General features: G+C 34.2%; 1 protein-coding gene across 3 annotated transcripts in view; it reads right to left on the bottom strand.

Annotated features, from left to right (window-relative positions):
* LOC133201791 (protein dopey-1-like) overlaps positions 1 to 26,284 on the bottom strand; it is a 29,731-nt gene continuing 3,447 nt past the window's right edge. The window contains exons 7-29 of one of the 3 annotated variants that reach the window (XM_061337595.1): positions 24,730 to 25,360; positions 24,348 to 24,604; positions 23,911 to 24,063; positions 22,671 to 22,774; positions 17,993 to 18,145; positions 15,985 to 17,736; positions 13,721 to 13,931; positions 13,248 to 13,424; positions 12,339 to 12,464; positions 11,804 to 11,938; positions 11,554 to 11,714; positions 11,043 to 11,245; positions 10,748 to 10,848; positions 10,189 to 10,298; positions 9,574 to 9,785; positions 8,537 to 8,578; positions 4,285 to 4,437; positions 3,920 to 4,059; positions 3,654 to 3,709; positions 2,717 to 2,740; positions 1,327 to 1,491; positions 746 to 902; positions 1 to 498 (exon numbers count right to left, since the gene is read on the bottom strand). In XM_061337595.1, the coding sequence (XP_061193579.1) occupies positions 151 to 498; positions 746 to 902; positions 1,327 to 1,491; positions 2,717 to 2,740; positions 3,654 to 3,709; positions 3,920 to 4,059; positions 4,285 to 4,437; positions 8,537 to 8,578; positions 9,574 to 9,785; positions 10,189 to 10,298; positions 10,748 to 10,848; positions 11,043 to 11,245; positions 11,554 to 11,714; positions 11,804 to 11,938; positions 12,339 to 12,464; positions 13,248 to 13,424; positions 13,721 to 13,931; positions 15,985 to 17,736; positions 17,993 to 18,145; positions 22,671 to 22,774; positions 23,911 to 24,063; positions 24,348 to 24,604; positions 24,730 to 25,360 (5,571 nt within the window). In that variant the 3' untranslated portion in view covers positions 1 to 150. The remainder of the gene's footprint in view (positions 499 to 745; positions 903 to 1,326; positions 1,492 to 2,716; positions 2,741 to 3,653; positions 3,710 to 3,919; positions 4,060 to 4,284; positions 4,438 to 8,536; positions 8,579 to 9,573; positions 9,786 to 10,188; positions 10,299 to 10,747; positions 10,849 to 11,042; positions 11,246 to 11,553; positions 11,715 to 11,803; positions 11,939 to 12,338; positions 12,465 to 13,247; positions 13,425 to 13,720; positions 13,932 to 15,984; positions 17,737 to 17,992; positions 18,146 to 22,670; positions 22,775 to 23,910; positions 24,064 to 24,347; positions 24,605 to 24,729; positions 25,361 to 26,284) is intronic. The other 2 variants (XM_061337596.1, XM_061337597.1) reach the window with 2 other exon arrangements.

Genomic DNA, 26,284 nt, shown 5'->3' with positions numbered 1-26,284 from the left:
TCAAATACCCTTTGCTGAGCCCTTCATTTATCACGAAAGGTCCTCGATAAAATCCTTACTGTCCCTTCCCTCATGCCCTTGCCTCTCCTTTGATTGGTCTAGGGGACTGACCTCTTCCGTCTGACACCTGCAACCTATCATGTCCTTGACTCAGCGTAGAAGGCAGGGCTCCAGGAAATCCCTCTCTACGAGTTCCTCGATAATCTGTCTGTTACTTCTCTGCTGCTGGGTCAGCTGGACATCTGACCGCTGGAGTTTATCAATTTTAGCGGGGGTGGACTTAGACTTGGGAATCCCCTTCCTATGACCTTGACCTACACCATTCTGGGTTGCCCCTTTGCTGGACTTTTTACCTGCCATCATGTATTCACTCTCGGAGGTTCCAGAATGACAAAGGGTATTAAAGAAGGGTTGTAACTCAGACAGGGATTTAAGATAGGTCTGGGTCAGAAGTGGTCTCCCCTGTGTTTGCTTCATAATGGGTGTAGCTCCTCCAACCTATATAAAATGCAAAATATATGTATATGTTGTTAATATGATCAAGCATCAGTCTTTTTAAGTCATTGCTACAATTTGATTTATCAATTGATTTAGCAAACAATATATCTTTTTACCCTCTCATCTGAATAACAAGAAAGTCTTTATTCATGAAAAACAACTGCATCCAGAATCTATTCATAATTGTCCTGCAATATTCGGTAGCTCATTTTACTACAAGAATCAAAAAAATTCCCCCGCCACTGACCCTGTCATTAATAAGCTTGGTGAGGCGGATGATGTGAGGAACAAACTTTGGTCTTTTCTTCTTCTTTTTCTCCTCTTTCTGGTCCTCTTCCTCCTCTTCAGCACTGTCACCATTATCATTTCCAGCAGCAACCCCACCAATGAAGGCCCAGCGGTAGCTGAAAGTTCAGTATCTAATCTGTATGAATACTAATATATTCTAACTGATAAAAGAGATAATCATATATTTTCAAAATTTTGCATCAATTACTGTAGTATCTGGTACATGTAGCTGTTTTTTTTGTTGTAAAATTTCAAAATTTCAGTGATGGCATATTAAAGCTTTCCTCTGAACATATTCAAAATGTTATTACGAACCCAAATGCAACACAGAAATGTCATTTAAAACATCAGAATGTAGATGAAGACATGTTTTCAAAAAAAAAAAAAAAGCAAAAAAACCCCAGCAATTTCTCATCAAGTTCACTTGGTAGCCAATCTTTTTTGACCTTTTACTTTTGCACTTGAAAATGATCCACAAAATATCAACGTTTTATGTTTGCATGACCTAGTTATATTTCTAATAATAGTTTAAGGACATACAGTTGGAACTGTGGTACTACGTCTGCTGGGAGAGCTAGGGCGAGGTCCAGCAGCTTACACACACTGAGATACAGCTGCAGCCAAGCAGGGTTGTTGTGGGCATTCAAGCCGTTCCCAAGGTGAGCCCAGCTCGAGTCCAGAGCTGCGATCCTAGCAATCTGAGTCCTGTAAGGTCAACACGAATAAATTACACATACATGTATCTTTAAGTATCCACAAATCACATGCCTCAATCCTGAAGCATAAGAAAATTTAACATAACATATCTACACTGCTTCAATTCATTATCTTTGATTATTTGAAATTACAAATTCTATCGTACATTATATTGTCTCATAATAATATCTCAATATTTTGTAATTAGTCTTGAAGCGTTTCTACATGTATAAACAGTTGTTTTATTATCTTAAAAGATCTTTTAAATTAAAATTTTTACATGATCACAATTTGGCCATTTATGAATAACTATAATTTAAAATTTCATGTTCTAATCAATTGATGTAAGCCACCATTACAGACTATGTATATAAATAAACTGCCAACAACTTCTATTTTGAGTTTATCAATCATCAGAACTATACCTATACATAGAGTATAAGTTTACACTACCAATACAAACAACTTATGAAGCACCATGGAATTAACTAAAAACATAATGAAATATTTAACACTGATCTATAATAACTAAAATTCATACCAAGAAACACCAACAATTCTGATTTCCAGACCAATGTTGAAAGTTTTAGAAATGTTTAAATTAAGATATAGTCTGGCATCTATATTGTTATTATAAAGCTTATTAATAACTGCTTTGTTAATCTTTTATAAATATATTTTTAAAATTATTATAAATATTAATAGGATCACAGCCTTCTAGATTTTATCCTTTGTTAATCTACAACACACAAAATCCAAAATGCAGAAATTAAATGCAGATTGAGGAACAAACATACTGCACAGTCTAGTAGTCATTTATGATAGATAGGCATTTGAAAATTTACATATTTGTGTTACCTTCAGAATTATGGGGTAATGTGTACTTGGTTTGATAATGTGTTTAGGTGTTGTTAAAATACATAATTTAATTCATTTGTTCAATTATATGACACTGAATCTTTGAATAATGTTGTTGTAAACAAAAATTACTCAATTTTATTATCTTTGAAAACACTTTGTAAATAAAAATGATAAATACTATAAATGAGGAAAATTTGAACATCAGGAAAACTGGTGGTAAAACATTGAACAAAAGATTGAACAAGCATGGAATTATTTCTTATAAAAAATATGTTTTACAAAAAAAAAAAATGATTTCAATGATGGATCTGTAAAGAGGATGCAGTGCATACAACAAACAGACAGACAAAGTGGTGTCTTTGTAATACCCTACCTGCTCTTGCTACGTAAAAACACGCTGCCAGAAAGACAAACAGGCATTCAACATGGTGAAGTTTGTCATGTGGTCTCATGTACATTGTTTTCTTAATTCAGTGATTATAGGAATCATGCAATAAAAAACTGACTTTGTTAAAAATTTTCATTCCATTAAAATTGTTTCTTACAAATATTACAAGTGAGATCATGTTAAGCTAAATTCATTCGTTCTCCGCAGGCCAGTGAAAGCTTGATTTCTTGTTGGGTTTTATTTCTCATTTATTAATTAAAATTAATCAAAAACTGAGATTTTATAGCAGGTTCATTAAGCAGGAAGTTTGCCATGGATTAGCAAGAATCACAGCAACATTAAAAGAGATTGATTCAAATTGGTGAAAGGTCACGGCCATACTTACTCCTTACTGCTTGAAGAAAATAAAGGGAAGAAAAAGATTTAAATCGTTCAAAATGGTCTTATTATGATAATGATCCTACAACAAGATGTGTCTGTGAGACACAGTGAACAAGTTCATATTTCACTTTCCTGTCATCTTTTCCATTTTCAAATTTAGAAAGGGGTCATCCAGGTCCTTTTGACCCACATGAAGCCATGAACTTTTTTCACTACAAATTCCAAAAGTTCAGAAGTGTGGGCAGAAGGGCAAACATACATAAAATAACAACATGCCCTTCAATTTTGAATTTCAAAAGGGAGTGGATGGGGCATCATTCTATATTTACATGTATTTCAATTCCATTGGCACTCATTTTTGTGAGTTTTGCTCTGTTTTAATCTAAGACATATCAGGCAGGATACTTGGATCATTCCATGTGCTTTAATTGACAATATAACCATTAATAGGTAGACCTCTTCTTTCCCCTGTATTTTTTTTCTGGTTAATATTTTTCCAATAAAGCAACATCATGCAATAAGGTAAAGGGAATTAACTCACTTGAACTCATCTGTATCATTTGACAACTCCTGCTCTATCTGCATAAAGACATGAACCTACAAAACAAAATTAAGTGTTTAATTAAAAGTATACTTTAATATAAACTTAAACTGTTTTTTTCTTTGTCCTTCATTATCAAAATTATTCATATTAATGACTACATTTTAAAAACATTTTGATTTTAATTAAAATATCTATTTTTCTTCAGTTACGGTAACTTTAAATAAAATAAACAAATGTATAAAATGATTAACAGACAGACATACCATCTCCGTAATGATTGTGGGCCAAAGGGAGGTCAGCTGATGGGAGGACATCCTCAGAATCAGGACCCTGACACACAGGAACACCTGGGCCATAATGGAGGGGGCCTGATGAGGCACCCGCAGGGACTCTGCCAAACGTTCTGAAATACATTCACACAAAATACTCCATAAAAAGTCTTACAGTGAGGCATTTAAGGGATCTTAGCTGATGGTATTAAAACAGTTAATGCAAAACAATGTTCAGAAAATTTAATTGCTGTTTTAAAACAAATTATATTCTGTATAAGTATTTTTTTTTGGGGGGGGGGGAGGGGAGTAACAGAGAGGGGTATGTACTTATTAACTGTACATTAATGTGTCATTACCTTGTATGTCAGGCATGGATTTCTGATACTGGTCCGGTTCACTACAGAAGATGGTGAATGCCAGTCTCTTTAACATCTGAGCTCGCTGTTCTAATTCCTGCTCCTTAGAACTGAACAAGTTCAGTGAACCAGACTGGTTGAACGTCACGCGACCTGCAATAGAAGGAATTAGTTAAAGTACATATTAATGTCATATACATATATTAAATCACTCAGTCTGAGAGATGACTACAGTATAAACGCAATGTTATCACAGCATTGACACTTTATTTCTATATATTAGTCAATTTTTTTCCTCTTACAATTTATAGTGCACTGTATTACATGTATGATACATGTACATGTCAAAGTGTAACCATTAAGTTGTATTTCTTACATGAAATTCAAAACAAAACTTAAAATAGAGATTAAAATTCAACTTAAACAAATATTTACTATAATAACAAATTGATTTTTTTTCAGTTTTCTTCTACTAGACCTTTTTTTCCAACCAAATGCTCAATTATTTTTCCTATAAAAATTATTCTTAATCAACTAATATAAAATACAAAATAATTAATATTATAATAGATATATGCAATTGGATAAATAACCTAATTACCTCACACACCTATAATTACTGACTGTAACTAGCCCTGATGAAGGTGCTGGGACTGTAAATTACCTGACACCTTGCTAATGAGCTTGAGGAGGAGATGTACTCCAAGTCATCCCCCTGTATACTCTGGGAGTCAGGGTATAAATAAGGGGACACAGCCACAGAATCCTCACAGACAAAGTCATTCCTTACAGATCCAGGAAAAAAGGGGCAGGAAGAAAAGGGGAGGTAACTTCAATTCAAGTACTTAATTCAATGTATGTATTATTTTATAAACTATATTTAAGGGACAGTTTGAAAGGGAAAGAGAAACATGCAACAGAGATGAATTAAATTAAAAGAATTTTTTTATTTAAACTTTCTGAATATCATTTTAATTCTAAAATGAATTTGATTACTTGTTGGGGATAAAATGTTTGGAGGAAAAGAATGTAAAATTCTCTTACAATATATATAAAATGAGGGAATTTTTAGGTTGTAAATAGTTTGATATTCACATTTAGAAAAATAACAATGTTCACTGAGGCTAGTTTAAAACAAAAAATTAATATTTAAAACAGTCAAAAACAAATCAGACTATTTGGCACAATATGTGTCCAGACATTTTTTTTATTTTAAAGTCTGAACCATAGTGTTCCAAATCCATTGTTTGTAAAAATGACTAAAAGATATCTCTACATGCAAGTAATGTAAAGTGGGCATCTGATGATTATAATTGATGCTATTTGGCACAATAAGTGTCCATTCTTAAAGCTTTAATGACTGGCCCTTACTGTTCCAAATACCTTCTTTGTAAAATTCTACAAAATTCTTCGATAATATGTGACAAAATATGGATCACCTTAGAACACAAAACTGATGTCTGGGGGTAAGAAATAAAACATGCTTGACAGGTGCTTTGGCACAATATGTGTCTGGAACTTGGAAAGTCCCAGGCCATCATGTGTCATGATAACTGCAAGTCAATTGTACATGATTTACCTGCCATCTAGAAACAGCCTAGCACCAGTGTGAATCTGGGGATGAAAATGATTTAGTTTTTGCAAGTTTTTGGCACCATGTGTTCATTGATTTCTATTAATATCAAGACCAACTGATGCCAAAGATGTGTTTGAATAATATCAACTCTACTGAAGTCCAGGTTCAAAAGATTCTGTAATTATCTAAACTTGTGCATCAACTATTAATATATCTAACCAAACTGTTTGGATGTATGGACTAATTCTGTTTTGTAAAGAACCTTTCACAGCCATCCACTTTAGAAACACACATAATGCATTAAGTAATGTGTTGATAAAGTTTGATTATGTATTTCAGATTGTCATACTTGGCATTTGCTTTGGCACAATGTGTGTCCAGTCAGTCAAAGTTCAATGGCTTGACCATACTGTTCCAAAAACAATGTCTTTAGAATACTTCAAATTCCCAGGATTAAGTCATAAATTCATGCAAGTAGAATATCAACATAATATTAGGATTTGTATGTAATGGATGCATGATTAAACCTGGCAGTTGCTTTGGCACCATATGCATCTGGGATTTAGAATGTTGAAGACCATCATAAAAACCTGCAAGTCAATCACTTGAAACAACCTCTAAATATGATTATGGGAATAAAAAAAATCATCTATGCATGTTTTTGGCACCATATGTGTCTTGATTTCTATTAACATCAAGACTATCTGATGACAAAGACATGTAAATAACATCAACTTTACATGTTTAATTTTTATAAAAATGTTTTGGATAAGTTAGATAATACTTGTGAAGAACAGATATTTCCTTGACAAAGAATGTGTTCAACCTCTGAACAACAACATTGTATCTTTTTAATCCACTCACTTTCTTTTTTTTTCCGGACGAGTTTTCAATAATGAGCCTTTATTGTTACATAGCTGGGAGAATTCTTTGGCACAAAATGTGTACAAGCTTTGCTACAATGGCATGTACTGTTTTGTCCCAATCAACTTCCTAATAGCCTTTCAAATTGAAGGAAACTCAGAACATGTCTACTACATAAAATACTACATGAAAGATTAAAAGTGGATATTTTTTGGCACAGAATGTGTACAAGCTGATATTCTCTAAGCTGTATCATTTTGTTCCAAGGAAGATCTACCTAATATCCAAAACAAAGTATCTCTTAGTAAAAAAGGACAGAGATCTTGAAAAGGAAGAAATTCTTTGGCACTTTGTGTGATCTGGTGCACAAAATAATGAACCAGATCTACCAGGAACCAAATAATTACCTTTCCAATTTCCAGAACCTCATTCAAACAAAGTGAGCAGAACTTGGCAGAACTATATCAGGGAAATTTGTTTTGGCACCACGTGATTAAGTCTTGCTAATAAACCAAAATCCATTGGATTCCAAATTAACAAATTGCAAAGACTTTGTATACAGTTAAACCTTATTATCTTGAACTCAATGGGACTGAGAAAAAGCTTCAAAATATTCAAGGATTCGAGATATTGAGGGTAAAATACTTAAGAAGTATGTGGTTAGGACTTCCTAAGCACTTCAACATATCCATGGTATTCAAGATATCTGTGTTCTCGATACTGAAGTTCGACTGTAATATGTTACATTTATTTTGTATGTCATCATTCCTCACCATCAAGAAGGGAATATTTGTTTGACACTACACCACAGCCTTGCAAAATTAATTTCTATGTTAAAAACAAATCTAGTTAGTCTTAAAATCCATGAACATCAGTGACCTTTACATTACAAATGATTTTAGCATTTTATTTTGAGATGTGAAAAGAGTACGATATACTCTGCATCATACAGTTTGTATTTGCTCCAAGAGAGCACCTGTTACATACTTCCTGCCTCTGAAGCATTAATCATTGATATGTGGCATTAAAAGCAAATAATTATTGGTAATATATATAACAAATTTTCCTCTAAACAGAAATAAAATTTAGATTTAATAATCCCTGAATTCTATTTTCATTGAGGAGTCAAACACTAAGAAAAGGTTAACCTAAAAGTAAGTTTCAAATATCAGATGATGGGTTTGTATGGTCAGAAAATGTACTTGGATTCAAACAATGTGCAGTCTATAATTACTTCATTCAACCAAAATTCTTAAAATACATTACAGTATTGATTTACAAAGTGCAGAATTCTAACAAACATCATAGATAATCATTTATCACCATAAGTATAAGATATTTTTTTTTTAGAAATACTGTATTTTAACTGCAAAGAAAAAGGCTATAATACCATAATTTAAATGATTTATATAATATATGTACCTTCTTGGCAAAGCTGCCAAGCATGCTTAAGAGTAATCATTGTTTTATTATACATATATAGAGAAAATTAAAATAAACTGAAACAAGTAGACTTTGAAACATGAAATTGAACAGTGAAAAAGTTGTATTTGACCTTTAACCTTGACTTTGACCTGACATAACACTTTGCTGCTGAATTCCAATTTGTGCAATATGAAGTCTCTATTTTGAATATTTAAGAAGACTTGGCCTAGTTAGAGTCTTAAACAGACAGATAGACTAATAAATGAATTTACAACCATGCCCCTGCAGATCATCAGTCTTGGGACATAGAACAACTTTTTCAGTACAGAAAAGATAACAAGGAAAAGCAAAGTTGCATATTGAAAAGCAGAATGCAAAATCAAATACCAATCAATTTTGGAAATATCAGGCGTCCATCGGAAATCATTTCTATAAAAAAGTTGCATTAAATCAGAATGTTGATGTTGGATCACTTTGACTAAAACTAAAGTACTTGACATGAATGAACCAGTAGCTGAATTAAAACAGCTACAGGTAAGAAGCTTATTTACCAAAGTTACACATTTTGATAAGATATAGATATGACTTTCTTTTTGTTGTGCAGGGGTGTGCAATTACCACTGCCTGATGCCCGGGGCTACCAATTTTAGAGGTCAGGCTATCATAAATCTATACTGCCTTAGCCCTTAGGGCTAGTAAATCTAAAACAAAAGTATACATACATTTACGTCGACTGAATTGATGTACGAATTAACTTTGTTGTAAAATCATAATCTTTAATTCATTTTAACCTATATGTATTGTGTGTTGCTATCGCCAGTCGTTTCAGTGACAATTATCGTCGATAAAAATAGGGAGAAGTACATGTACCTGACAATAACAAAGCGCAAATCATTATTTGTTTTATTTATTTCAACTTTAATGTTTTTTTAACCTCTTTGTTATACATGTATTGTTTGTGGTAGTTAATGGGCTAGTGACTGGCAACCTCGGGATAGTAACTTTGTTACTGCCACTAGCCCAATGGGCTAGTAACTAATTTTTGTAATTGCACAACCCGTTGTGTGAATAAGGAATTTGCTTTGTTCAAAATTTGTTATCATAATAAACTTTGTATTTATTGAAATTTACTGTCTCTAAATTCAGGAACCATTATGTTGGAGTCAATTCTCATTGTTTATAGTAGGTATAAAATTGTAAATCTGACAAAAGAAATATTTCTTTACTTAACTGTAAAATAATAAAATTTATATTTTATTACAGTAAAATACAGATGGGCATATTTAAAAAAAAAATTTATGAACATTTTTCTGCAAAAAAAAGTACTCTTCTTACGTATCTACAGACCCCTTCAACACTCTGGCACTAAAAAGGCAAGCCACATACACGTATCTGGTTACCACACTATGCAAACAATCACTCACTCATGAGATCTTTAAAAGTTGTTTTATCGTGGGTCATCAGGTTGTCTACAACTGACCGCCAGTAGCCGATACACCTGACGTCCATCTGGAAGAAGCTTGGCTCCATGAGGAGTTCAAACGCCTCCTTCCTCCACGCCTTCCGAGTGTACTGGTACCCACTGACTGAGGACAGGATCTGAGAGCAGGCACGGAAGCTCGGCATGTTGGGTATGCTTAAAGGAATGTATACTATACTAGAACAACAATTATTATGAAACAAACACACAAATAAAAAATCCTGTGAAAGGTTTCAAAAGAAATCTGCCACATTGATGAAGTAAAAGAATTATTGAAAGTAAAGAGAACAAGCTTATTTTGACTCTTAGCAGTGAAAGAAAAAAAATTCTGTATCATTATTTTGACAAAACTGATGGAAAGGAAAACTTAAGAAAGATGTAAATACTAATCCAAGGCTAAACGTCAACAAAGACCTGAGCCCTTATTCTCATGTTTATGTGTAAGACAAAAATTCGACATCATCTACCTCTATCAGTCTGAGCAAAGTAATACTGTTTGGCAAATTCAGACATCAAAATATATCACAAGAGACCCTGCCTTATAATCCTGTTGTATTACCTGTGATTCCTGAGATATGGGAAGACATTGTACAATATGGTAGACAGGAAAGGTGCTACTTTGTCCTTTTCATCACTGCTATAAATAACATCCAACAAAGGGGCCGTCACCTGTAATATATGTTAGCGACGATTTTCAAAACTTCTACACTTATTAAATGCTGATGAGGAAAGGGTATATGTATAGAAGAAAAATTAACAATAAATTACATCCTTCGTAAATTCTTATTACCTCACTCTACAACATAATAGTCACAAAGAATAGTTTTATCTAACTACCATTTTATAGAAATATAACGAGAGTTATATGGCATTTTCAAATGCATGAAGTTATAAAACTGTACAGAAATCACTTCATAGAAAATGGATAATCAATGATGTAGTTGTACACGTTTTCAACATATTTCAGTTTTCAACAATTTTTTTCAACTATTTTTTACTCAACAAATAAATTCTATCTATCAAGAAATTTCCTCAATGTCATGCTTGTCTAGATTTGCTTCTATACAGATCTGTAATGCAATGAGTTTAAATCATAAAATGTATTAAAGGTTACTGACCTCTGCCAGCAGGGTCAAGGCCTGTACACTATATTTGGAGTCAAGGACACTGATCTGTTTAGGATCCACTACCTTTCTCTCTGTCATCTCCTGATCTGTCTCTATATAACACACAATTGATAAGGATCATATTTACATGAATCACTTCTTCTATGAACAGATATTGGGATCTAAAATCAGTAGAAGCTTTCATTTGAGTCGTTTTTATGCCAGGACAAATAGGGATTTTGTGAATCATTTTTTTCATGGTAAGGAATAATGCACAAAGTTGTACATATAATCTTTATACTGGTACCTGACTCATCATCAATTTCTGAGCCCGCTATCTGTTGTGTATGTTTGACAGCGAGATTTCTCCTGAGCCATGTGGTCTGTTCCAGTGATGACCCAGCGATGAGTCCGATCATCTCCAGGATCCGCTGGGCCAGCTCCTGTAACTCCTTCTGGTTCTTTTTCTCCTCTATCTGAGGGATCTTCTGTACAAACTCACACAGGATTCTGAGGAGGCAAATCAAAACTTGGCTTGTACTATTTGAATTTTCACTTTGAAACTAGATGACTTTTCATATACTTAAAAGTAATCTCCCTTTGCTGGCATAACTTAACATTTTTCTCAACAGATCCTTTGTAACTTACCTGTAAATAATTTAAAACTCCAAACACTTTTTGACAATTTTGTACCATTCCTTTATGACCATAACATAGTATGGGGCAACAAAGAAAACATAATTAACATTTACATGTTTGATTATTGCCCCATTAAGTTGGCAATGCTACAGAGAGAAATCATAGTAAGAAGTACTCACTGTAATAAAAGGAACTTTCCAGGAGGGGACAGATTAAGCTGCATCCCATCCCTCAATAGAGTCAGTAGAGATCCCCAGGAGTCCATTAATTGGGTGACTGGAGTCTGCTGTACATAGGAATAAAAGAACTGCAGCATATTCACCTCCAAAGGGATGCTCTTCTGTAAAAGAAGATGAAATAGGTTAACATTAAGACTCAGTGAGGACTCTGAGTAAACTTCTCACACTACAAATGTATTTCAATTCCAACCTTATTTTTGCTTATCTCAGTTTGTGGTGGTTGTTTTAACACTTTGTTTATTGTCTGTACCAAAGTGTCAGTAGGTAGAACTTTTATTGCACTTATCAGATCCACCAATAACAGCTGATCCTCACAAGCAGTGCTCTGTTAAAGCAGAAAACATTTAATTAGACAACACATCTCAATCTTCCATTTTCCCCCCAACAGCGATACTGTTCAGTATAATGAATCAAATTAATGTATTGAACATTACAATACATTGTTACATATAATTTCTCTTGTTTAGGTCAACTTTAAAATAATTAATGTTTCTTTGCCCTCTCCTGACTCAGGATGAAAAAAATTGGGTCGGTACGTGAGTGAGAAAATTTCTTTCCCCAGAAAATTTCAACATCAATGCTGAATTTTCAAAATCTATTTTCCAAAAATTGGCAAAATGCATAGAAAAAATGCTTCCTGGAGCTTAAAAAAGTTTAGAGTCAGGCATTTTTCAGTCAGTCAGTCGGGAAAGGGCAACTAAGCAATTTTTGAAAGATGGCCTTACCTTCTTGTTGGATGGTGACACTTTCTTACGGCGATCATTCCAAGCCACACCTACAGCCCCAAGAAGGTGAGCCCCATGGGGTAAAGAGAGTGGGCTCAAGAAATTCAGCACACACTGTCGAATTATCTGAAAAATGACAAAGTATCTTGTGAAAACAACACCAAAAGGTCATAATGCTCAACTAAGACCAAGAATATGCATTTTAAAAATTGCTGATCATCTGTTTTGTGGAAAATTTTTTTAAAAAATTTACTTTACACCAATATCTCCCCTCCCATTTTGGCTCAATCTAGCCCTAAGACTATTATTATTTAAATAAAATCTATAGAGCATATAAAAGTGTTTTTCTCTAGTTATCAAGAGATTTAAATGTTTATTAATCATAAACTTCCCTCTGAAGAAGAAAAGTCCTTTATATAAATTTAAATCCCCTTTACCAATTGATACATGAGCATAGTGTCCATTTTTGCTTGAAACTAGTTAAGTGGTGTTGGAGAAGAGTTGCAAATGTGAAAAGTTAACAGAAAACAGAGCAATGATTGAAAAATTTTAAGAAGAAATGCTTATCTGAGTAAAAGTAGCACATGTAATCTTAATTGTAATAATTGAATCAAAAGTATATTTAGGTAGATGTATTGTGAATGCAGCAATCCTGCTTGATACTTTACATAATTCAACATAATTAAAACATTTTTAAAAAGTTTAAAAAGTAATGTTAGAATGAAAAAGAAAAGGGCCAATCAGATACCTAGAAATTATCCACATGACAATTTCTAGGTTTCCCTAGATTATCGCCACACTGAGTTACCATAGCAACTCAATACTTTGTGCGCAAGGATGTTCTCATCATTTGGCCCATATCCTACACTTGAAATACAGAGTTAAAGAGAAGGGACAGAGAAAACTAACCTTTGGTCGCCCCATGATCCAGGTATTACTCTCCTGGACTTTGCTTGAGTCCTCGTCAACATTGACAGCTCTCCATAGTGAGGCCATGCAGGCAATGATACGTGGCATGATGCTCAGAAGACCATTACGCGCCTCCCTCATGGGGGCTGGAGACAAATCACGGGCTGGGCTTACTTCCTGTGAAGAAATTTGCTAGTCCTCATTACCAAAATAATTCCTAAGTGCATCATACCAATTACTTGCTTCACAAAATTCATCCCCCCTTACTGATTCTATAAAAAGAAATCCTCTTAAGCTTAATCATTACTTTGGTAAGGATGAAAGTCATTTAGTAATTTTACAATCAAAATTATGGCCAAGCTTTCTACAATTCATTTCACATTTATTCGCTATTTGCAACAAATACCACTCAAGTATTTCCTCATATTACCCTGCAATTGCTCTCAATCTCCCTAAATATTCCCCCATCTTACCCTGCTATTTGGGGAGGGATTGAAGACACTGATCAGATTGTTTAAGATCTGCCCAGCACTGCTGCTCTCCATGGTTACGGCGGTGCTGGAGGGGGACTGCAGACCCACAGAGACAGGAGCCACATTGTCAAGGAGGCAGTAGTGACACAGTGTAGTCAGCCCCTCCAGGATATTTACAATGTGGTCGACAGGGAGATAACTCTGGCTATCCCTAAACATAAAAGACTGGAAGTTAGGATTTATCCAAAAATTATAATATGTAGTACAGGTTCATCTATAAAAGATTCCATAATACATGTATCACATATATAGTGTGTAGGTGCATGTACATATTGCTTGTCCCCATTTTGGATAAAATTCACTGAAAAAATTGTGAGTACACAAAAGAACATTGTGCATGTATTTCAAAGTACTTATGTCAATTAAAATTTGACATTCTAAGCTCTACATCTTTAGAACTTGTGTCCAATCCCCTTGACATATTGTCAATAAAATACGTTCAAAACAATCAAAACAGACTTGTTATTAGAACTAGGGTCCAAATGAAGCATATTGCATATAAAGCAAGAAATTGATAAACACTGTATGTAACCTGAGATTATCATTTGCATTTTTTCAAATAAACATAAAAAACAGATCACAGGAAGTATAATATTGAGATATCATGTGAGACTAAATTCATAAACTCTGGAATTTAGGACAGATGGAAACACATCAGGTATGGATTTATGACCCTTAGAGCTCTCTGTATTGCCAAGTACAGCCATTAAATACCCAGTAAATAAAAAAAAAAAACAACAGATAAATAATTTGAAAATAAAATGTAATTAATGCACACTAACATAGTATTGTGTATTTTCCATACTAGGAGTCAACTTTCCAACATTTTCAGAGAATCTAGATTGCAATGACTATCATTCAGGATTTTACTTCCTTAGCAATTTTTTTTTTTTTGGCTACTGAATTTTGACATCTTTTTTAATCATGATTTTTAAAACCCTTTTCTTCCTTTTAGTTATCTCTCTCCATCTGGAGTTTCTGTCAAGATTGCATGGACATCAGATAGCAAATATAATTTTAAGTGTTTTACTTTTTTTGGCATTCTTGTCTTCCTTTTAAAATATCTTTTCTTCATCTTTTTTTTTTCAACAATCTTTTCTTCCGACATTTTTCCTTTTTCTATCTTGATTTTCTTCCATGATTGGACAGATATCAGACATTAAAATTTCATTTAGGATTCTACTACAGATTTTTACATTTTATCTTCAGCTTAAAGCTACTTCCTTTTAGCTTTACTTTCTTAACACTTTCCCTTTATATTGATTTTCAAATAGTTATCATTTTCATTTTGTTTTAAAATTTAAAAACACATTTGTGTAAAAATTAGTCTTTAAATCAAATAGGAAATTGATCGTTTTATACATGTATATAGAATCTCCCATGTTTTGTCATGTTTGTGGTTGGAATTTTTTATCCAATTCATTGTGTGTTTTTATTCCTGAGCCTTGGCTAGGGGATAAAAACACACAATGAGTTGGATAACAAATCATATCTATAACCATGAACCATGGAAGATTCTTTTTTGTGATAAAATTATTTTATGGAGGGATCTATCTGTTTAAATGAACATGCCATCAAAAAAAATACTATCTATGTGCTATGTATATTAAGAAAGTGGTTGCTATGGAAATGATGAATATTAAACCAATCTCATGTAAAACAAGTGTTTGCTCTAAATATTAGTAAGAAAGAATTAAGGTGCAGATTGCATAAACAATATAATGTCCATATTGAAAACTTTTCTGGATGTGTTCTTCTGAACAACAATAACAAGAGGTCCATGGGCCACAATGCTTACCTGTACCTGAGTCATCTAAGCCCTGCTATTCTTTAGAGGAAAATTTTTAAAACATTTTTTTCCCTCTTCATTTAAAAAAAAAAACTGTCCACATATTGTGACCCTTAACTTGCCCAAAGCTGTTGTGATTTAACCAAACTTTAATTTACACAACATTGTTAAGCTTCAATATCAATATGACTTATAAAGGCTGATCTGGATATTGTGAAAAGTTAACTTATGGATGGACAGCTAGACAGATAAAGGACAAGAGGTGATCAGAGAAACTCACTGGAATGTTCATCTTAAATCTTAGTTTTTATACATTCTTTATTTGGACCCAAGTTCTCCTGGCCAGTTAAAACTATCCAATTTTTAAAAAAAATAAATAAATAACTGTGTGTTTTAGCATAAGCTATCTACTCACCTCTGCTGAGAGTTCTGATCCTCAGGACTGTACAATAAAGATAGAATCTCTAAATTTCTACACAGTTGTGATGTCACAGTCAACACAACACTGGACAATGATTTACCCATATAGGGCAGACTGGATGTTACCATTGCAACCCAGTGTCTCTGCATGTGAGCCATATGTTGCTGTTTTAAGGCACTGAGAACACAGGAAAGTAACATTTGTTGCAGAACTACAGGCTGTCCCACAGTGAATTTAACATTCATCAGTGATTGGTGGAAATTCACCTTCTGTTTTTCCCATTCCTGGGGCTGTGGAGCAGCAGTTTCACTTTCACTTTGAGTTTTCTGAACATTGTGTTCTAGCATGATCATAACCAGCAGCAAATTGAGTAACTTTATTTGGAATGTTTCATTGGAAGACGGGTCAAGGTTCTCCTCGTTAAACTGAATAATGGCTTCTGTGATGTTAGATGAACTTTCATTAGCACTCTTCTTTCTGAAGTTATAGACGGATGCCAGACAAGAGTATAGAATTGCTTTCTGAAGTTTACACCTACCCAGTAGGTCCTTAATATATGACATCAGACTCTTCCCACTCTCCTTCATGATGGTAATTAGCTCAGACAGTAGACAGGTCAGTACCTCTGTAGCCACGATTTGAACCTCCTTATTACAGTTTAGTTCCTCTGTAGACAACTTACTCATCATCAAGTTTGGAAAATAACTTCGGATAAAGTACAAACAAACTGAGATCATTATTTCTATGAACATATTACTTCTGTAACTAGATAACACTTCTGATGGAAGTTCTCCAAAGAAGTTCTTCCCAAAAATAGATTTTCTGTGTCTGGCCAATAGGGTTTGCAATTTGGCCAGTTGTCTTGTTCGGACTGAGCTAATACTGGTAGTGACCAATGCTGTTACAATAAGCCTTGGACAGGCAGCCAACATAGACTTGAGCATTTCAAGAGCATACAATGTCCTTTTTCCATCATACTTTTGTGTATACAGGAGCATATGCATGTGTAGAGTGTGGATGTCTGTGTTGACCCTGTCCTCCCTCTGAGTAGCTTTGGACAGATCCAGTTCACTTCCTGTGGGAGAGTCTATATCCAGACCTTTCCTCTCTATGCTGTTCAGAATATCATGGTCCTGTACCTCACTACTTGTCACACTTGCTGTTCTCTCTAAAACTTTCTGTTTGTTCTGTTCTGTATTGCTTTGTTCCATTACCTGATCCAAGATCCAGTTCAGCACCCATTCACCTATCTCCTGTGATGTTGGATTATTTCCCTTCTCTTCTGACAGTGGGTTATCTCCCTTACCCTCATCTTTAATTTCCTCACCTTCATTACCAAAAAAGATCCCCTCCTTAACACACGTCTCTTTATCCAACCTTTTGGCAGTAGTAAGATTAGCTTGAGTAGGGGTTGAATGATCAAATCCATCAAACTTATCCAATGAGTTCTCTGATCCCCAGGGATTTATCTGTAGATTTAAATCATCTGGTCTGACTCGATCAAAATGCAATTCTTGGTCATGTGGGGTCAGTGAAGTAGACCCATGTTCCCCCATTACTAGGGCTAGCTGCTTAAGGTTCTCTGCATTTCTCCCCGTTATTTTACAGCCCTCATTAGACACATGATAGATAATGTTCCCTCCCTCACTGCTGATGGCGTAGATCTGGGCTTCTGACCCCTCTTCGGATGATTCCGATAAATGGACTTTACGAGGTGTGTGTATGTTTACATGTTGAATGGATATCCTATATAGTAGAACAAATTTGAAGCAGTTTTTAAAAATTTTTCAGAGTAGGTATTTAAATCAATTCAATATTTTTTTTTTATCATCAACATTTTTTTCTATGACACTTATATCACCATGCACAAATTAACTTGTTTTAGGAAGAAATATGCCCCAAACATCATGAGCCACTATAACATTGAATTCATTTACTTAAAGATTAAAATAAAATAATCAAGCTAAGGAAGTTCCATTTACTTCATGTGCTCTTCTGTTACCTGGCAGTATCAGGATGCAGTAACATGTGTAGTATAGGGTCCAGAACCCTCCCTATATCCCCCCGCTGAAGAAGATGGGTCAGCCAGTTGGTAGCTACAGCCTTCACTGTACTGTCCTCCTCCTTCAAACTGTCCAGTACCACAAACATTGACCTGTTAAAACAGAATAACTATCCAGTACCACAAACATTGACCCATTATAAAACACAATGTTGTCAATAAGTGTCCAGTACCACAAACATTGATCTGTTATAAAAAAGAATGTTATTAAAAAATAACTGTCCAGTACCACAAACATTGACCTGTTATAAAACACAATGTTGTCAATATCTGTCCAGTACCACAAACATTGAACTGTTATAAAACAGAATGTTATTACTAAATAACTGTCCAGGCTTCAGGGCCACCAACATATAAAAATCTCAACTCAAGCCTCAGCCTCAAATCGTAGATCTCTGCTTCACCTGAGATTTTCCTAAAACACCGTGCCACCAACATTTCTGAGATTCGTCTCTCATAAGCTGAGATTTGAGAAAAATCTTAGACTTATTATGTTCCCCAAACGAAGTTTGGGAACATATTGTTTTTACTCTGTTTCTTATTATTATTATTATTATTATTATTATTTTTCTTCCTGGGTACTTTTTTGTCCGTGAGTGATCTCCGAAACTACACATCCGATTGAGGTGAAACCTTTTTAGGGTTACTAGGCATGTTATGTAGATTTGCGGAACGAAGGTCATTTTGCGTGCACGCGCATGCACGTGCGTGCGCGTGCAATGCGTAAAATGACCAATATACTTGAAATAGCTGTAACTTTCATATTTTTTGATGAAATGCTTTGATACTCAGAATATAAGGATATATTAAAAGTATGAACAAGATGACATGGTCAACATGCACATGCATGCACGTGCGCGCACGCGCAAAGCGTAAAATGACCAATTTACTTGATATAGGTTTAACTTTGAAACTTTTTGATGAAATGCTTTGATACTCAAAATATTTGTATGTATTTAAAGTGTAGACAAGGCGACATGATCATCATGCACATGCATGCATATGCATGCACGTGCGCGCGCGTGCAATGTGTTAAATGACCAATTTACTTAATATAGCCGTACTTTTTATATTTTTTGATGAAAAGCTTTGATATTAAAAATATACAGATATATTAAAAGTGTAGACAAGATGATGTGGCCATCATGCACATGCATGCACATGCGCACGCGTGCAATGTGTTTAATGACCAATATACTTAATATAGCCGTAACTTTTATATTTTTTTATGAAAAGCTTTGATACTAAGAATGAACAGACATATCATAAGTGTAGACAAAATGGCATGGTCATTATGAACATGCATACAGGTGCGCGTGCGCGCAATGCTAAGATGACCAATATACTTGATATAGCCGGAACTTATATATTTTTTGATGAAATGTTTTGATACTGAGAATATAAAGATGCATTTATAGTACAGACGGAATGATGTTGTCAACCTGCACATGCATGCACGTGCGCGCGCGTGAAATGCGTTAAATGACCAATATATTTAATTGCCTTATTTAATGAAGCTTACAGGAAATAAGACACCAAAAGGGAGTTGGGGAGCGTTTGGGGAACATCTGTAACGGTCCCCGTTACAATTAATACTAGTTCTCTTTGTTATATGCAACCTTTTCTCTATTAATGCACGAATTTGTTGAATGAATGATTTAATTTACCTTTCCGTTAGTTGTTTATGCAATATTTTTGTGTATAATCAAGAAAATACACATTCTCCACTTCTTTTGTCTTTTATTTGCTGTTTCAAGCCATTCAAGCAAAGGATTCCATTACGATCTTTGCAACAATAAATATTCACCGAGTCTCCATAAAATAATCTCTACAGAAGAATAACGCAAAAATATATCCAAACTTTGTAGTCTTGGTTCGTCTGTCGACATAAACACACAAAAATATACATCGAGGCGTCACATCCACCATTGTGACGTTACATGTAGCAAGATTACAAAGAGTAGATAGGCGGATCAAGACTATAGGGAGGCCTATATTTACAGACCGATTACTCATTTTTTTTTTTTGAATTTTGTTTTGTACTGTCAGATATATCTATTACATTTTACCTCCAAAGAAAAAATGTTTTAAATATAGGGAGTTTTTGTCCCTATTTAGAATAATTTTTTTTAAAAAATCACTTTAAGGGATCAAAGAAAATTAATTTTACCACCGAAATGATGATTTTAATACTGCAAACTCAGCATTAATAGTGATTAAGAAAACACTGAGTAATTTTTTTTCTAGCTGATTAATTGTTAATTTTCTCACATGATAATTTTCTTGAGTGTTCCATAAAATTCGTGCATAAGTTGCAACAGAAAAAATGTCCAGGGCGAGTAACATAATTACAATTCAATTCAATATACATGTACATGCTTGGTTTTACGTGAACCCAATTTATCAAGAAAATTTTGATACACAAATTGTTTAATGTCAGGTTATTTCAGGTATACACACCCCTTCCCCCGAAAAAACAAAAAACCTGAAATTGAACTACGGACATGTATGTAGAGACGAGGCTAAATAACACATCACATTTTCCACGATCCCCTGTGAGAAAATGTCACAGGAAAAATATTCTTCTTTTCAGATATAATATATATATATAATAATAATTAATTTCAGATATAATAACAAAGAATATAGTGAGCAATATTCGTTGTTACACTCGACACCTAAATCAATCTAACACTCACTTATCAAGTGACGATTAACTGATTAATTCCTATGAAAAGTTTCAGGGATTTTTGTGTCCGATGCATAGTGAGTATAAAGCAGATCCTCATACGCGGATCTAGAGGGAGGAGGTGGTCCCCCCTGGAATTTGCAGAGTTCTTAAAAGTATATACTGAATCAATAAAAATTGATTTTGGATACCCCTTCCCCGTTAAAAACGTGGACCCCACCACTACCACAACAAAATAGGTTTTTCATGTTTGTGAAACGGTTTTTTTTTTCTTTGCAAGAAAATTTCAGGGTTTGATACTTTTGGGAAAGCAGTTTTGCTTGTCAAGAAATTTCTGGGTGGTTGGATTTTTTTGACTTGGATGGAACACCTCCCCCCCCCCCTCCCCCCCCCCCCCCCCACACACACACACACACACTGGAAAGAATTCCTGGATCCCTATTCTCAATTAAGAATTTTATAGATTTAGTGAAGACCCAAATTAGACAGATTGCTATTATCAGTGATTAATAAATGGTGATTTATAAATTATTTTGAAAGCATAGCAATATTTTTACACAGAATTTTAGACAATGTTCTTTTAATATTTACGTATAATTTACACGAATAGGTACGTATATTGCACAAGTAAAAAATAACTACTGGAGAAAGAACAAAGAAGAGGCCGTGGAGATTTAATATTATCTAATCATATTTTCTTTTCTGATATACATGTATATATAATGTGAATTACTAAATTTGCTTAACCATAAATAGCACACTAAAATATGAATTTAATTAATAAATGAAAATAATTCTTGCAGGAATGAAGATATACATGTATGTTATGTAAAACGTGTCACAAGAATATTGCTTTTATTTCTAATTTTTTTCTTTTGATATAGTTTCAAGTGTATTGTTTCAATGCGTGGACAACATTATGACATTTTTTACATGTGCGTAAGAACCCCCCCCCCCTTTCTTAAAAACGTATGATCTTGTTTTGGGAGAAATAAACATGCTCTCTGTGTTTTGCACATTAATTTCATGCATTCATGGATTAACATGTGCACTGTCATAATATTTGCGACCATTTTACCATAAAATAATTCTGTGAGATTTTATTTGAGACCACTATGTACCAATCTCAAGATTTTCTGAGAAATCTCAGATTTTTTCTCAGCTGAGTTGGAAAAAAACGGTGGTGGCACACACGTTTCAGAGAAATCTCAGATTTGAGAAAAATCTCAGATTTCAGAAAAAACTCAAAAGATAAGTCTGAGTTTGAGAAAATATTTCATTGGTGGCACAGTTCGGTGAGAAAAACTCAAATTTTCTGAGAAATCTCAGATTTGAGAAAATCTCAGCGTTGGTGGCCCAGAAGCCTGTACCACAAACATTGACCTTTTAAAATACAAAGTTGCAATAACTGTCCAGTACCACAAACATTGGCCTTTTAAAATACAAAGTTGTCAATAACTGTCCAGTACCACAAACATTGACCTGTTACAAATAACTAAATAACTATCCAGTACCACAAACATTGACCTGTTAAAACAGAATGTTATTAATAAATAACTGTCCAGTACCATAAACATTGACCTGTTAAAATAGAATGCTTTTACTAAATAACTATCTAGTACCACAAACACCGAACTGTTAATACTAAATAACAATCCAGTACATCAAACACTGAACTTAAAACAAAATGTTGTCACTGAATAACTGTCCAGTACTATAAATATTACATGTAACCTGTTAAAACAATGTTACATGTATCACTGAATTAAAGCCAAAAACCTCGGTATGATTCAAAAGCTTTGAAAATTAGCTGAAGTCTTTTCTTCCTTTCTCTTCCTTATAAATATGACTTTCATTAACTTTATTTTATGAATTCAGAAAAATAAAATACCCCTAAATGATTTAAGCTGTTCTAACACACACATTTACCTGTCAAACTTCCTATGAGAACCAGTGGGGGTAGAAATGTCTCTGATGTTCCTCGTCAAATGCCACAGCACAGCAAATCTCTTAAAGGCCTCTATCTTTGTCACCTAAAATAAAACATAAACCTAGTTCTTACTTTCATCATCTTCCAAATGCCAAGTAACTGACTTAAATATTTTATCTATCCAAATTTCTTAATACATGTTCTTTTATTGTACATGCTCAGTAATGCTTTGTGTAAACAGACTTCACTAAGCCAAGTGTGTCTTCTAACCTTCTTCACTCAAAAACCCTTAGTGTTTAGTATTAGACCTAAGAAAAAATATGTCTGTTTACAGATACCCAACCGACCCTTATTTTTTATGCACCAACCCGATTTTTTTTTCATTGTAAAATCCTAAATTTGCATGTCTGTATGTTTCTTTCAAATGTAACAGTTTATAGGTCACTTTTATTAGCCATATTAAGAGCTGTTGGGTAGGTTTTATGGCCATAAGAAGAGAACAACAAATCAACAAATTGTTTTTTAAAATTGTATTTTAAAGTTATGCCGTTATGTTAAAAAAAATCAAAAACATGAAAAAAAAAAAAACAAAGTCCTACCCATCCATCCTATTTATTTTTTAGCAGGCATATTTTTTTCTTAGCCCTACCAAAATTCTGAATTTTTTCATGAGGCATAATTGGGCTCCATTGATATTGCAACAAAAATCAGCTAATGTATTGCAAAGCTATGGTAATTGATAATACATGTATTCCTGTTTTGGATGTTTCTAAAACGCTATTTGCTGGGAATGAAAAAATCACTTAAATTACCTGGTAACAGTATGGCAAACTATAAACAATGGTGGCATGGTCAAACTTTGAGTACTTGTAAATATATGATCTGGTGTGTACATTGCATCCTATCAAATAATCATTTCTTGATCCATGCTTGATGAACATTCATAATTTCAAAATAGAAATTTTTTTAATTTTTTTTATTTTTGCCAATGAGACAATCTATGTGTTTAAAAGTTAGATTCAAGATCTTGTGATTTCCATTAAAATGGCAAGATGGACATAAATACACCCCCCCCTTCCTGTGAAATAGCATGAGAAATGAAAGTTTTGCAAACAGGGAATTGAATCAAAAACACTTAGTCTAGTAAGAAATTAACCATGATTTCTTAATCACTAATTCCACTTGATTATAATTAACTCCTTAGCACATCATATTTACATAAATTCAGTGTAATCCTACCTCATTGTCAGAGACCAAATATCGGCCAATCACATCCTCGCACACCCAAGAGGACGGGGCAACTTGGTGAAGGAGGTAAAACATCCTGACAGCCTGCTGGTGATATTGTGGGGAGGAACTGTCTAAAAATCCCCACAGAATTTCTGCTAACACCTGTAGAAAAAAACAACGTTTTGGTAAACTGAAGATGAACAAAACTTGACCATAAAAATGACATTTTTTTTTATAATAGCAATTAAGTTTTGCTTTAGTTGCACCATTGTTTGAAACACTGATAAAAAGTAATACTCAGTGAATAATTTGTATGAGTTTCAATTTCTCATGTAGTGAAGGAAGAGTATTTTTTGGTCCTGCACCCTGCACATAGTTTACCATTAAAGGTATATGAACAAAGTTCAAGTAAGAACCTTGTGACATTAATTACAATGCTAGTTTACCTTGTAGAAGATAGTGTTGTTGTTGAGATACTTGAGATGTTTAGGAAGCAGCGCAGGTAGAATCATCACGGACACAGTGCCCCCTGTTGGTGAATGATCTACGGTTGAGTGATCAGTGTCATCAGAACCAACGGAACGTGTCAGCTGAATCAGCTCTAGAATAATGCTAATGGTTGCGCTCTGAATCTCAAAGTTCTCTACAGCGATGTTGCAGGTGATCAGATCCTGTAACCATGGAGGCAGTTCCTCTCCTTCGGCTGTTGATTCAATTGTAGAGCATAAATTACTTCACAAATTTCAATCCACATTATTGTCTAGAAATATTGCAAGTATCTTAATAAAAATCAATATAGCATGTTGTCTTAAGCGTCAAGATACTTACCATTACTTTGTGACCTTTTCATTGCTTTCTGAAAATCTGTACAATAAATTGGAAAGTTGGAGAATTCTGACAAAAGTTTACAGGCATGTTTAAATGTGGTAACCATGTCCTCTGTTAATGTGTCCACAGTGACTAGCTTTGGATGATTTGATTGGTCAACACCTGAAGGAAAACGATCCTCATAGCTGTAATCTGAGGAAGTATCTAATACAGAATCTGTCTCCTCACTCCTCACCACCTCTCGAGGAAGCATCAGTCCCTCAAGACACTGATGAGAAATCTCCTCACTCTGCAAGATCTTCTTGGTTGTGTAAATGTGGAAAAAGTTCTGATAGCATTCCACACAGGCCTGCATCATGTTGAGAGGGTACCTGGACCCCTGACGTTTCACTGACCGATGTCGAGAACTTTGGTGACTTCCTGTTGTTTGATCTGTGTCCTGTATTGTATTCTCCTCCGGTGTTTCTTTAATAGCCTGCTTGTTTTCACTTTGTTGGTCTGTCTGTGGATTTTCTTCCTCTTTACCACCCTGTATCACTCCATTCTCTTTCAGTTCAGTGTCTGTCTTTACAGACCCCTGTAGTCTCTGGATGTCCTGTAGGTTCACCTCACCAGGGAATTCTGACACAATCTTCAAGTATACCTAACAATATCAGAGATAATCTTTCTTTTCCTTGTGACGGTATGTTAATTGTATCCAAAAGTATATAAGCCTAAGGATCTAAATCCACACTGGTTAATATTTGTAAAAGTCAATTTTTCCTGCAGTGAAACAAATGGTATCAAAATATAAGAGAAAGTGTGTTCCCATTTCCTGGTGAATAAATTAACTGTAGCTCTTTTGTTCTTGAGAAGAAGATTTCCCCTCTATATTTCATTGCATAATTTTGACCTCTCCAGTTGCCCAACCCTTGTCCAGAGGCCATGATTAAAACATATTAGAATCTACTCAAATAAGAAAGCTTTCACTGAAGTTTTGCCTTTTCTTGATCAGAGGTTCTTGAGAAGAAAATAATAAATGATCAAACCTTTATCTTCGTATTTTTACTGCTTGAAGATTATCCCCTTGACGATTGTAGCTGCCCTTCAAACAAAGTTGAATCCCCGGAACCAAAAGATGCTTTGTTGCAAGTTTGGTTAAATTGGCCTATTGGTTCTTGTGGAGAAGTCCAAAATTAAAAAAAAAAATAATGCTACCACAAGACAGACAGACAGACAAAACATGAACTTTGATCAGAAAAACCACTTTGCCTTTCAGCTCAGATGAGTACAAAAAACATATTATCATAAATAACTAAATAAATACAATGTATATTACTGTAGATCACTATATTTTCTCAACACCTTTTTTCACAAGATAGTCATGGACTCTTTCTTAGCGAGACAAAATTTTCACGAATTGTGGTTATTGCTCTTTATAATAGGAAGGAATACTAATACATACAAGAATGAAATTTTAGCGAGCACAATGTCTCGCGTAATTACATGAAAATAAAGTTCTCATGAATAAAAAGTGATTTACAGTATTATCTATTCAATATGAATATATATGTGG

Source organism: Saccostrea echinata, unplaced genomic scaffold, assembly GCF_033153115.1.
Source record: "Saccostrea echinata isolate AGI-Se365-2 ecotype Australia unplaced genomic scaffold, CSIRO_AGI_Sech_v1 ptg000045l, whole genome shotgun sequence".
In the NCBI taxonomy this organism is placed as follows: Eukaryota; Metazoa; Mollusca; class Bivalvia; order Ostreida; family Ostreidae; genus Saccostrea; species Saccostrea echinata.
This window is presented reverse-complemented; position numbering and strand designations above follow the sequence as displayed.